This window comes from Oncorhynchus mykiss, chromosome 12 (genome assembly GCF_013265735.2).
Source record: "Oncorhynchus mykiss isolate Arlee chromosome 12, USDA_OmykA_1.1, whole genome shotgun sequence".
Taxonomy (NCBI): domain Eukaryota; kingdom Metazoa; phylum Chordata; class Actinopteri; order Salmoniformes; family Salmonidae; genus Oncorhynchus; species Oncorhynchus mykiss.
The window spans coordinates 9,509,937-9,524,632 of NC_048576.1; the positions used below are offsets into that span (position 1 = coordinate 9,509,937).

Below are 14,696 nucleotides of genomic sequence, written 5' to 3' on the forward strand. Positions count from 1 at the left end.
CAGCAAAAAAAGAAACTGACCATCACCCTGGTGAGACAAAACCGTGACTCGTCAGTGAAGAGCACTTTTTGACGGTCCTGTCTGGTCCAGCGACGGTGGGTTTGTGCCCATAGGTGACGTTGTTGTCGGTGATGTCTGGTGAGGACCTGCGGGATTGTGCGTTCCTGGTGTTATTCGGGCAGTTGTTGTCATCCTGTACCTGTCCCGCAGGTGTGATGTTCAGATGTACTGATCCTGGGCAGTTGTTGTTACACGTGGTCTGTCACTGCGAGGACGATCAGCTGTACGTCCTGTCTCCCTGTAGCGCCGTCTTAGGCGTCTCACAGTATGGAGATTGCAATTTATTGCCCTGGCCACATCTGCAGTCCTCATGCCTCCTTGCAGCATGCCTAAGGCATGTTCACACATGAGCAGGGATCCTGGGCATCTTTATTTTGATGTTTTTCAGAGTCAGTAGAAAGGCCTCTTTAGTGTCGTATGTTTTCATAACTGGGACCTTAATTGCCTACCGTCTGTAAGCTGTTAGTGTATTAATGACCGTTCCGCAGGTGCATGTTAATTCATTCTTTATGGTTCATTGAACAAGCATAGGAAACAGTGTTTAAACCCTTTACAATGAAGATCTGTGAAGTTATTTGGATTTTACGAATTATCTTTGAAAGACAGGGTCCTGAAAAGGGGATTTTTTTTTTTTTTTTGCTGAGTTTATATATACAGGACCCTGTCTTTCAAAGATGATTTGTAAAAATCCAAATAACTTCACAGATCTTCATTGTAAAGGGTTTAAAACCTCTTTGGGCTAGACGTGGCACTAGCGACCCACCTCGACAATACCCGGTGAAATTGCGGAGCGTGAAATTCAAATTACAGAAATAGTAATATTTAACATTCATGAAAATACAAGTGTCATACAAAGCATAACTTCTTGTTAATCTAGCCACTGTGTCAGATTTCAAAAAGGCTTTACTGTGAAAGCGCACCATGTGATTATCTGAGGACAGCGCCCAGCACACAAAAGCATTACAAATATTTTCCAACCAGGCAGGTGCGCCAATAAAGTCAGAAATAGCGATAAAATAAATGCCTTTGAAGATCTTCTTCTGTTGGCACTCCAAAAGGTCCCAGCTACATCACAAATGGTCCTTTTGTTCGATAAAGTCCTTCTTTATAAAAACTCTGTTTAGCTGGCGCTCTTCATTCAATAATCCACCGGTTTCCTTCTTCAAAATGCATACAAAATGAATCCCAAACGTTACCAATAAACCTCTCCAAACAAGTCAAACAACGTTTAAAATCAAACCTCAGCTACCCTAATACGTAAATAAACAATCAAATTTAAGACGGAGAATCGTTATTGTCTTTACCGGAGAAAAACAACAAAGTACCCACTCTCATCCACGCACGTGAAAACACTACAGCCAAATGGGAGCTACTTAGAAAAACTACTAATTCTAGCTCATTTTTCCAAAAACTCTTTCAAACTCTTTCTAAAGACTGTTGACATCTAGTGGGAACCCTAGGAACAGCAATCTAGGAGGTTTTCCCTCCATTTTAAAAATGACAGCCATTGGAATCAGTGGTGGGCTGAATTCTTTTTTTTCTGGATGGTTTGTCCTTGGGTTTTTGCCTGCCATATCAGCTCTGTTATACTCACAGACCATTATTTTTAACCGTTTTAGAAACTTCAGAGTGTTTTCTATCCAAATCTACCAATTGTATGCATATCCTAGCTTCTGGGCCTGAGTAACAGGCAGTTTACTTTGGGCACACCCTTCATCCAGACAACAAAATACTGCCCCCTAGCCCAAAGAGGTTTGAAACACTGTTTCCCATTTTTTTTCAAACAGACTTTGAGCATGAAGTTATTAATTATACTTTGGATGGTGTATCAATACTCCCAGTCACTACAAAGATACAGGCGTCCTTCCTAATTCAGTTGCCAGAGAGAAAGGAAACCATTCAGGGATTTTACCATGAGGCCAATGGGGACTTTAAAACAGTTAAGAGTTGAATGGTTATGATATGACAACTGAGGATGGATCAACAACGTTGTAGTAACTCCACAATACTAAACTAATTGACAGTGAAAAGGAAGCCTGTACAGAATACAAATGTTCCAAAACATGTATCCTGTTTGCAATAAGGCACTAAAGTCATGTGGCCAGTTTATTAGGTACACCCCGTTCATGAAAATGTATCGCTTCTACAGACCGTGAGGCATTCCGTTACTTTTCTATTGAATGTCAGAATGGGCAAAACGAGTGACGTCAGCGACTTTGAGCGTGGTGTGATCGTCGGTTACCAGGCACGCCAGATCCAGTGTATCAGAAATGTCCACCCTCCTGAGCTTTACACGTACGACAGTGTCTAGGGTTTACCGAGAATGGTGTGACCAAACAAAAAAAACATCCAGTCAGCGGCAGTTCTATGTGAGAAAAAAACTGCTTGTTGATGAGAGAGAGGTCGAAGGAGAATGGCAAGAATCATGCAAGCTAACAAGCGGACCACAAGCAGACTAGTAACGGCGCAGTACAACAGTCATATGCAGAACGGCATTCACTCAGTACAGATGAACTTTATTTCTCAGATAAAAAGTCAAAAAGTTGTAAACAGTTTCATTTTATCACATAACTAACCAAGTTAGCAAAGCATGGTGTTTTTTGTCTTTTGACTGGTCACAGGTCGCGCAAGAAAATATGATTATGATGCTGATGCTTTGTGTGCAACACACACCTCTTCTTCTTTACTTGTGGATGGCGACTTCAGGTTTTCAGGAACACATTGAAAAGTAACTTGACACTGTGTTGATCAGTCAGCGCAAATTTAGATGATAACGATGTGAAGAAAATGTAATTGACAGAGGAGGGAGGGTGCGTACTGAATTAATACATATGGTAAGGGGTAGAATATACTGTGGCTCTTCCAACAGCAATGTGTCTGTCTGGTGTGTGCATGTATTATATATTAATTAGCAGCGTGGCAGTTTTCCCAAAGTTCCCACAGTATTGTGCATCTAACAGGCTATAATAGCAGCCAAAGAGGTCCGCTAGTATATCTGTGCTCCGATTTACACGCAAGTGTCCAGGTCAGCGTTTTACCCAGGTGACTGTCTTCAGCCATAGGAAAAACTTTCCTTAGCTAAATATACAGAGCTAGCTTAGCTAACTTCCTTTTGCTTCTCATCCAACTGGTGCTAGCTACAGCTGCTAGCCTTCTACTAGCAAGCTGCTACTGTTGTGCAGCAACCCGGGTTACTCGACTGTTTTAGAACGCCGAGATTCGACTCAAAAGATGTTAGCACTGTCAGAAATGCTACCAAAAAGTAGCACATCGTTGGTTTTCATTGGGCAGATTTGTGAGAGTGGTAAATTTGGATTTAAAAAAAAAACTGTTGCACCTACAAACTTAATCAGTCCAAATGGATCTGAGTCTATTTGTCACCTTATGGACGCTGTAGATTTGTTTTAATCTGACGTCTAGAATTTGAGCTAGGTTTTGGCAAAATAATTGTCTGATGACCCTAGTGCTAACGACCCATCAAAAATCTGATATACTGATTCTCTGGAATGGCTACACGGACCATGACGAGAGGCGGGGGAGTGTGTTGTGCACTTCCCAAATTCATTTGCACATTTTCATTGACATTGGCTTAGATATGATGGTAGGGAGATTTTGAAGTTCACATTGAACTTCAAAGAATGCATACTATAGTCGAGCCGACCGGCACAACATTAAGTCTATACAAACACTGTACTGACATACTGTACATCTGACTCTAATGCAGTAACGTGATTGGTCTGTATGGGAATATAATCTAGTAGATTATTATGCCCTCGTTAAGGTCTTGACCCCGTCTATAGAGATGTGAATTATGATTATGTGATTGACCTCGTCTTACTGTTAGTCTCTGGTAAATTATGTTCTCTGATCTGAGAAGGGCTTTCTCATAAATGGGTCACTTGGACAAGATAAAGATTAGACTCAGTTTTAATAAATGTTCACTTACTTTCTCGAGGGAGATTTGCCTGCTTCTTAATTTTGAGAAACAAATTGGATTTTGTTTATACAAATGTCTTCTACTGTCTGACCGTCCCTCAGCTGTGTGCTCTGTGCCATGTGGCCCTGGGCTGGCTGAAAGAAAAGGATGCATCTCGGGCACCATTTGTCCTTGGAGGATTTGACCTCAGTCTTTAAATACATCCTTCAAACACAGATACAAAACATGGGATCCTTCTGATTGCTTTCTTGATGTTGCCGTTCCCCCCCTAGACCTATATACTTACAACCTTCCAATTGCTTTTATTTGTCAAGTGTTTTTGGCTTGTAATCATCTTTAAATCTTAAGACGATATTAATGGGAAAAGACGTACCCCTCCTGTTAGTAATAATACATTATAAGAAAATGTAATTTAATCAGAAACGTGATCTTGTTCACTTTATTAAAATGTCAACTGAGTCTAATTCTGTTCTTTTGATACACGCCACTATAACTTCTGTATTTTGCACATTTTCCTTAACATGGGCACTTTTGATTAGCACATTTTAAACAGAAGCCACAATGTAATTAAAAAAATATATATATTATGGTTTCAATAGACAATATCATGTGTTATACTCGTTAAGGTTAACCCCTTAACCAGTAAATAATTTCAGAGAAAGTAGTGTTGTAAACCGACTTCCATCACAACCCATGTACAGTGCATTCAGAATGCTTCAGGACCCCTTGACTTTATCCTAATTTTATTATGTTACAGCGTTATTCAAATACAATACCCCATAATGACAAAGCAAAAACAGTTAAACATTAAATTTTTTTGCAGATTTATTACAAATGGAAAACTTTAAATATTACATTTACATAAGTATTCAGACCCTTTTACTCAGTACTTTGTTGAAGCACCTTTTGGTAGTGATTACAGCCTCAAGTCTTCTTGGGTGTGATGCTACAAGCTTGCCACACCTGTATTTGGGGAGTTTCTCCCATTCTTCTCTGCAGATCCTCTCAAGCTCTGTCAGGTTGGATGGGGAGTGTCGCTATTTTTCAGGTCTCTCCAGAGATGTTTGATTGGGTTCAAGTCCGGGCTCTGGCTGGGCCACTCAAGGACATTCAAAGACTTGTCCCGAAGCCACTCCTGCATTGTCTTGGCTGTGTGCTTAGTGTCGTTGTCCTGTTGGAAGGTGAATAAATCAATTTTGGAATAGGGCTGTAACGTAACAAAGTGGAAAAAGTCGAGGGGTATGAATACTTTCCAAATGCACTGTGTAGATGTTTTTTATTCTATTTTTTTTTCCTGACTTTTATTGAGCAGAGATGATGACAGTGGGGAAAGAGAACTTTGTGTCAAAGGGCAGTAGGCAGGAATCAGACCCATGCTGACACCATAGACGTGTGCTGGAGGCTGTGGTTTACACGGCTTGGCCTCCATCATAACAAATTTGAGAGATTCCCAATCCGAAATTTGCCCTCTGCTAAGGTCAATACTTTTGGTATTATTTATAAATAGTGTGAATACATTTTTTTCTGTTTTAAACCTTGGTAAATTGAATATGATCTATAATATTTTACTAAGTTGTTTTTATTAAGATACTGTGCATCTGGGTTAAGAACATGGGATTAATTCAGCAATCATGCCCTTTTTTTTGTTAATGGTAGATTTTGTTTCTGATGTTAAGGATAAATGGCCTTTTGGGAAGATCCTAAAGAGGATTTAGAGATTGACTTTGGACCGTTCACTGTGACATTAAGATTATATATTGTTCATTACAGTAAGTTTGTTGTCTTTTCTTAGCTCTGGAGTGGAATTTTGGCTGGACTTAACAAAACCCAAACTGTAGGAAACAAAACCCAATCTGTAGGAAACAAAACCCAATCTGTAGGAAACAAAACCCCAAACTGTAGGAAACAAAACCCAATCTGTAGGAAACAAAACCCCAAACTGTAGGAAACAAAACCCAAACTGTAGGAAACAAAACCCCAAACTGTAGGAAACAAAACCCAATCTGTAGGAAACAAAACCCAATCTGTAGGAAACAAAACCCCAAACTGTAGGAAACAATACCCAAACTGTAGGAAACAAAACCCAATCTGTAGGAAACAAAACCCAATCTGTAGGAAACAACCCAAACTGTAGGAAACAAAACCCAAACTGTAGGAAACAAAACCCAAACTGTAGGAAACAAAACCCAAACTGTAGGAAACAAAACCCAAACTGTAGGAAACAAAACCCAAACTGTAGGAAACAAAACCCAAACTGTAGGAAACAAAACCCAATCTGTAGGAAACAAAACCCAATCTGTAGGAAACAAAACCCAATCTGTAGGAAACAAAACCCAATCTGTAGGAAACAAAACCCAATCTGTAGGAAACAAACCCCAATCTGTAGGAAACAAACCCCAATCTGTAGGAAACAAAACCCAAACTGTAGGAAACAAAACCCAAACTGTAGGAAACAAAACCCAATCTGTAGGAAACAAAACCCCATCTGTAGGAAACAAAACCCAATCTGTAGGAAACAAAACCCCATCTGTAGGAAACAAAACCCAATCTGTAGGAAACAAAACCCCAAACTGTAGGAAACAAAACCCAATCTGTAGGAAACAAAACCCAATCTGTAGGAAACAAAACCCCAAACTGTAGGAAACAAAACCCAATCTGTAGGAAACAAAACCCAATCTGTAGGAAACAAAACCCAATCTGTAGGAAACAAAACCCAATCTGTAGGAAACAAAACCCAATCTGTAGGAAACAAAACCCAAACTGTAGGAAACAAAACCCAAACTGTAGGAAACAAAACCCAATCTGTAGGAAACAAAACCCAAACTGTAGGAAACTCGCACTATCATTCAAATTGTTTCTGGGTTGCCTTGGGTGTTCTACCGATTTGTGCCAATGCCTTCAGAGCACCTATGCCTGTGTTGGCGTGGGTTAGAATCCAGACCATTCCGTCATTCTCTCTCTCTCCTACCAGCTTTCCTGTCACCCTCTCACTCTCTGTCCAGGAGCAGGGCTGGATTAATGCAGGGGCTTCCTGGGGTTGAATTCGCCAGGTCCGTGGGGGCCCAAGAAGCAGCAAAAATAAATAGAAAATGTGTGTGTATGTATGTGTATATATGTGTGTAGATATATATATATATATCTACACACATATATACACACACACGTTTTCTATTTTTTTATTTTATTTTTCCTACACTTATATATATATATACATACACACACACATATAGATAGATAGATAGCATAGATACTGACAGTTGTGAGTCTGATGCAGCCGAAGAGCTACTGCCCCCTTACCTGGAAAAGCACCAAACAACAGACAGGGACGTTGGACCTATATATATATATGTCCAACGTCCCTGTCTGTTGTTTTTATATATATATATATATATATATAGCGGGGCAAAAAAGTATTGTCAGCCACCAATTGTGCAAGTTTTCCCACATAAAAAGATGAGAGAAGCCTATAATTTTCATCATAGATACACTTCAACTTTGACAGACAAAATGAGAGAAAAAAAATCCTAAAAATCACATTGAAGGATTTTTTATGAATTTATTTACAAATTATGGTGGAAAAAAGTATTTTTGCACATATAACACACTGTGGCTGAGGAAAGGTGCTATTCCCAATATAAATGAACCCCAAATCAATGTAGTTATCATATTTGCGCCTCTTCGATGGTCTAACGTCCCTGTCTGTTCTGTGCTTTCCCAGGGAAGGGGGCAGCAGCTCTTCGGCTGCATCAGACTCACAACTGTCAGTATCCATGCTAGCTGGGCTAACAACAACATGTAGAATTTCTGATGCTAGCAATGGATGTGCTTGTGGAAACAGAACAACTTGTGTCTTTGACATGTGCAGGTGTACCCCCGACGGCATTGCGCGTACCCCCCCCCAGTTTGGGAATACCTGATCATGTATTTTCAGGTAGAGAGACCTTGCAACAGCTGCTCTCTCTATCCCCTCACGATTGGATTATTCTGCCTCTTCTGTGGCAGTTGTAAAACTCTGACTGGACAAGTAGATGCGCAATGGATTATAGTTAATTACCACGTTTTATGCACTACACTATTTAGAATATTTGCCTGTTGGAAACTACAACTACTTTACTTTACTGACTTTATTGTCCCCATGGGGAAATTTTGTTGCGGTGTCATGTACACATTTAAAGTGGTGTTTAAACAACTCCCTACTGCATTACACAGTTCATGCTGGATCTGATCTCTAGAGAAACTGTGGTAATGTGCTCGTTGAGCTCACAGGAAGAAAAAAAACAGAACGAAATTCAAATCATTTAACCGATATAGGTCAATTAGTTGTTAAAAAACGGACAAATAACAGACATTTTGGTTAATCGCTCAACACTACTGTTAACAATTATATATTTTTTAAACAAAGCCCGTATGATTTCTTAATCCGGCCCCGTCCAGAAATATTGTAAACTCATTAAACTGACAAATGCATCACTACCCATTGTGGTACCTATTGTGGTACAAAATAGATAGATTATAGATACTGGATATAGAAATAGATACTGGATATAGAAATAGATACTGGATATAGAGATACTGGATATAGAGATACAGTGCCTTGCGAAAGTATTCGGCCCCCTTGAACTTTGCGACCTTTTGCCATATTTCAGGCTTCAAACATAAAGATATAAAACTGTATTTTTTTGTGAAGAGTCAACAACAAGTGGGACACAATCATGAAGTGGAACGACGTTTATTGGATATTTCAAACTTTTTTAACAAATCAAAAACTGAAAAATTGGGCGTGCAAAATTATTCAGCCCCCTTAAGTTAATACTTTGTAGCGCCACCTTTTGCTGCGATTACAGCTGTAAGTCGCTTGGGGTATGTCTATCAGTTTTGCACATCGAGAGACTGAAATTTTTTCCCATTCCTCCTTGCAAAACAGCTCGAGCTCAGTGAGGTTGGATGGAGAGCATTTGTGAACAGCAGTTTTCAGTTCTTTCCACAGATTCTCGATTGGATTCAGGTCTGGACTTTGACTTGGCCATTCTAACACCTGGATATGTTTATTTTTGAACCATTCCATTGTAGATTTTGCTTTATGTTTTGGATCATTCTCTTGTTGGAAGACAAATCTCCGTCCCAGTCTCAGGACTTTTGCAGACTCCATCAGGTTTTCTTCCAGAATGGTCCTGTATTTGGCTCCATCCATCTTCCCATCAATTTTAACCATCTTCCATGTCCCTGCTGAAGAAAAGCAGGCCCAAACCATGATGCCGCCACCACCATGTTTGACAGTGGGGATGGTGTGTTCAGCTGTGTGGCTTTTACACCAAACATAACGTTTTGCATTGTTGCAAAGTTCAATTTTGGTTTCATCTGACCAGAGCACCTTCTTCCACATGTTTGGTGTGTCTCCCAGGTGGCTTGTGGCAAACTTTAAACAACACTTTTTATGGATATCTTTAAGAAATGGCTTTCTTCTTGCCACTCTTCCATAAAGGCCAGATTTGTGCAATATACGACTGATTGTTGTCCTATGGACAGAGTCTCCCACCTCAGCTGTAGATCTCTGCAGTTCATCCAGAGTGATCATGGGCCTCTTGGCTGCATCTCTGATCAGTCTTCTCCTTGTATGAGCTGAAAGTTTAGAGGGACGGCCAGGTCTTGGTAGATTTGCAGTGATCTGATACTCCTTCCATTTCAATATTATCGCTTGCACAGTGCTCCTTGGGATGTTTAAAGCTTGGGAAATCTTTTTGTATCCAAATCCGGCTTTAAACTTCTTCACAACAGTATATCGGACCTGCCTGGTGTGTTCCTTGTTCTTCATGATGCTCTCTGCGCTTTTAACGGACCTCTGAGACTATCACAGTGCATGTGCATTTATACGGAGACTTGATTACACACAGGTGGATTGTATTTATCATCATTAGTCATTTAGGTCAACAATGGATCATTCAGAGATCCTCACTGAACTTCTGGAGAGAGTTTGCTGCACTGAAAGTAAAGGGGCTGAATAATTTTGCACGCCCAATTTTTCAGTTTTTGATTTGTTAAAAAAGTTTGAAATATCCAATAAATGTCGTTCCACTTCATGATTGTGTCCCACTTGTTGTTGATTCTTCACAAAAAAATACAGTTTTATATCTTTATGTTTGAAGCCTGAAATGTGGCAAAAGGTCGCAAAGTTCAAGGGGGCCGAATACTTTCGCAAGGCACTGTGTGTATATATATATATATATTTGTTTGTTTGTTTTTTTAATTAATGATTTTGGATAATAATAAAAAAAGGATACGATTTGTATAACATAAAATATATAATATAACGTATGCACCATTTAAAGGACGCAGTGTGTGTGTGTGTGTGTGTGTGTGTGTGTGTGTGTGTGTGTGTGTGTGTAGTGTATCGGATCGGTCTGCGTGTTGTGATCACCTGTGCTGGCCCACTTTCTCTGCCTCATCTCCTTCTTTTCAATCAGGATTAGTGGTCTGGATGTTGTTCCCAGAGAACTGTCCAATAGCTTTACCACATGGATAAACCTGTCTGTCAGTCTGAGTCACACATTCACACCCTCACTTCATCAAGAGGGAGAAGGACAGTACAGGTGCATCAAAGCTGGGACTTTGGGACACTACTACCCGGTACCCTGCCCTGAACCTCAGTCACTGTTACTACCCGGTACCCTGCCCTGAACCTCAGTCACTGTTACTAGCCGGCGACTACCCAGTACTCTACCCTGAACCTCAGTCACTGTTACTACCCGGTACCCTGCCCTGAACCTCAGTCACTGTTACTACCCGGTACCCTGCCCTGAACCTCAGTCACTGTTACTAGCCGGCGACTACCCAGTACTCTACCCTGAACCTCAGTCACTGTTACTACCCGGTACCCTGCCCTGAACCTCAGTCACTGTTACTACCCGGTACCCTGCCCTGAACCTCAGTCACTGTTACTACCCGGTACCCTGCCCTGAACCTCAGTCACTGTTACTACCCGGTACCCTGCCCTGAACCTCAGTCACTGTTACTACCCGGTACCCTGCCCTGAACCTCAGTCACTGTTACTACCCGGTACCCTGCCCTGAACCTCAGTCACTGTTACTAGCCCGCGACTACCCAGTACTCTACCCTGTCCCTATAGAGACTGCTGTCCTATATACATAGTCATGGACCACTGGTCACTTTAATAATGTTTACATACTGTTTTACCTACTTTAGACATATATCCTGTATTGTAGTCATGGCTCATCCTATATAACATATTGTTTTGTATCTAGATTGTGTGTGCTGTTTTTATTGCTAGGCATTACTGCACTGTTAGAGCTAGAAGCGATTTAACATCTGTGTACGCAATCAATAAACTTTTGATTTGACACCCCATCATAGGGAAAACATTTCCTTCAACCTTAATTCAATCATCTTCCAAATACCTAGACTTCAAGTTCACATACCTTATTTAGATTTTTTAGGTATAGGAAGACCTATTCAATTAATCTTCTTCATTCTGTATTAGCTGGAATTCCTTCCTGGTTTAATGTTGTCGCCTACTTCAGATGTTGTTTACCATGGGCTGAGGTTTTTCTTCGCTAACCTTTCTGGTGGGCTGATGTAGAAAATGTCTGAATTTTTCCTATCGTATGTATGTTTCTACTGCAGCTTGGGCTGTGTTCCACAGTGAGAGGGATCTGACGTGTTTCTACTGCAGCTTGGGCTGTGTTCAACAGTGAGAGGGATCTGACATGTTTCTACTGCAGCTTGGGCTGTGTTCCACAGTGAGAGGGATCTGACATGTTTCTACTGCAGCTTGGGCTGTGTTCCACAGTGAGAGGGATCTGACATGTTTCTACTGCAGCTTGGGCTGTGTTCCACAGTGAGAGGGATCTGACATGTTTCTACTGCAGCTTGGGCTGTGTTCAACAGTGAGAGGGATCTGACATGTTTCTACTGCAGCTTGGGCTGTGTTCAACAGTGAGAGGGATCTGACATGTTTCTACTGCAGCTTGGGCTGTGTTCAACAGTGAGAGGGATCTGACATGTTTCTACTGCAGCTTGGGCTGTGTTCAACAGTGACTCTGTTTTTTTTCTCCTCAGAAACTCGTTCTATGAGTCTCTGAAGCAGATTGGTGCCAGCCAGCATCAGGGCAACGCAGTTGGCATGGGAACGTATGAGACGGTCCAACACTTCAACGACATCAAGGAACATCTACACGTGGTCAAGAAGAACATCGAACACCTCATCACACGCACTGGGGTTTGTCAATAACTTATTTGACTGTAAATCTCAGGCGTTATCCACACGTCTTTCTCAAGTTTTTTTTTTTCCTGATTACTCGAACTTCGCCTCCTTCGCCAACCACCATTGGAAGAGAAGATCCACGGTCTTTCTCCCTCAGACCTTCTCCTCCAATGTGTTTTGAGAAGACGGGAAAGAACGAAGACATGAGGAATCTAGATTTTTACTGTATATTTTTGTGTCTTATGCTGCATGTAGAACCCCAGTGAAAAGCAGGTGATGAACTGCCCTGATCCCCCTCCAATGCCTTCCTGTTTGGGTACCACACACTTCCTGGTCTTTGTGGTCATCCAATCAGTCCTGTTCTTCAGCTACATTATGTACAAGTAAGAGCAATAATAAATAAATAGTATAACTAATACATTTAAAAAATATTATTTTTTGTCATAACTCATCTCTCTTCTCAATTTCAACTCTCTCTTCTCAATTTCAACTCTCTCTTCTCAATTTCAACTCTCTCTTCTCAATTTCAACTCTCTCTTCTCAATTTCAACTCTCTCTTCTCAATTTCAACTCTCTCCTCTCTTCTCAATTTCAACTCTCTCCTCTCTTCTCAATTTCAACTCTCTCCTCTCTTCTCAATTTCAACTCTCTCCTCTCTTCTCAATTTCAACTCTCTCCTCTCTTCTCAATTTCAACTCTCTCCTCTCTTCTCAATTCCAACTCTCTCCTCTCTTCTCAATTCCAACTCTCTCCTCTCTTCTCAATTTCAACTCTCTCTTCTCAATTTCAACTCTCTCTTCTCAATTTCAACTCTCTCTTCTCAATTTCAACTCTCTCCTCTCTTCTCAATTTCAACTCTCTCCTCTCTTCTCAATTTCAACTCTCTCCTCTCTCTCATCTCTTTCTCTTTCTTCTCCCTCTACAGAAGTCAACAAGAAGCAGCAGCAAAGAAATTCTTTTGATGAAACACTCATCAAGATCATGCCAATATGTAAATGAGAGACTGTTCATTTTCCTGGTTATTTTGGTTTGGTTTGGTTTTTCAAAATTGTAAATTATTGTACTTGAAAATTAGATTTTGTTTGAGAAGTTTCTTTTTTAATTTCTTTAGTTTTAATTTGATCTGATATTATGTATAGGGTATGTGAATGAATGCTCGTGTGGGACATTTTGTTAAAAGATTCCAAATATGATGTAATATATTCTATACAGTATTTTGACAAGTCGTTGGGTGATATTCTGACCTTTCGACTGATTTTTTTGATAAGTTCCCACTCTCAGAAAACAAAAACACCGAATGCCCGTTCACATAGCTCGGAAAACTGTGGATTTAATAAATGTGCAATTTTGTATGAATTCTGAACTGTGTTGAAGAAGAGCCAGAAGAGTGGATGTCCAATATGTGTGTCGTCTTGAATGGCTGAAACATGCCAATCTGGCTTTTTTTATTTTTTCTTCTCAAGCAATTTACATAAACAAAAAAACAAACCAACATTTTTGTCTTTGTTCCTGTATGCCATCCTATTGTTTACATTTTGGTTTTCAGGTATTTAAAAAAGTAGCCTAATTGTTGTTAAATTTGACCTACTGGCCTGGTCCCAGATCTGTTTACGCTATCGTCCTGTCGCTAAAGTTCAGGATCCCTTTTTAAAGACATTAGCTTAATGCATGGCTTAGTGCTTAGTCTGGTCAAGGTTTTTGTCTAAGGGATGCACGGTAGACTGGTGTCTCTACAGTAGACTGGTGTCTCTACAGTAGACTGGTAGACTGGTGTCTCTACGGTAGACTGGTGTCTCTACGGTAGACTGGTGTCTCTACGGTAGACTGGTGTCTCTACGGTAGACTGGTGTCTCTACGGTAGACTGGTGTCTCTACGGTAGACTGGTGTCTCTACGGTAGACTGGTGTCTCTGGCACGGTAGACTGGTGTCCAGCAATAATAGCCTCTGACAGATCAGGGGACATTATGCTGGGCCTTATGTGAGAGAGAATAACTCTGTGTGCCAGTGGTGAGGTATACAGTGCCTTGCGAAAGTATTCGGCCCCCTTGAACTTTGCGACCTTTTGCCACATTTCAGGCTTCAAACATAAAGATATAAAACTGTATTTTTTTGTGAAGAATCAACAACAAGTGGGACACAATCATGAAGTGGAACGACATTTATTGGATATTTCAAACTTTTTTAACAAATCAAAAACTGAAAAATTGGGCGTGCAAAATTATTCAGCCCCTTTACTTTCAGTGCAGCAAACTCTCTCCAGAAGTTCAGTGAGGATCTCTGAATGATCCAATGTTGACCTAAATGACTAATGATGATAAATACAATCCACCTGTGTGTAATCAAGTCTCCGTATAAATGCACCTGCACTGTGATAGTCTCAGAGGTCCGTTAAAAGCGCAGAGAGCATCATGAAGAACAAGGAACACACCAGGCAGGTCCGAGATACTGTTGTGAAGAAGTTTAAAGCCGGATTTGGATAC

General features: G+C 40.5%; 1 protein-coding gene across 2 annotated transcripts in view; it reads left to right on the forward strand.

The window, feature by feature from the left end:
• Nucleotides 1-13,709, forward strand: part of lman1 (lectin, mannose-binding, 1) — a 28,072-nt gene extending 14,363 nt beyond the window's left edge. For both annotated transcript variants that reach the window (XM_021622601.2, XM_021622602.2), the window contains exons 11-13: nt 12,071-12,230; nt 12,471-12,598; nt 13,141-13,709. In XM_021622601.2, coding sequence (XP_021478276.2) covers nt 12,071-12,230; nt 12,471-12,598; nt 13,141-13,177 — 325 coding nt within the window. In that variant the 3' untranslated portion in view covers nt 13,178-13,709. The remainder of the gene's footprint in view (nt 1-12,070; nt 12,231-12,470; nt 12,599-13,140) is intronic.
• The last annotated feature ends 987 nt before the right edge of the window (nt 13,710-14,696 follow it).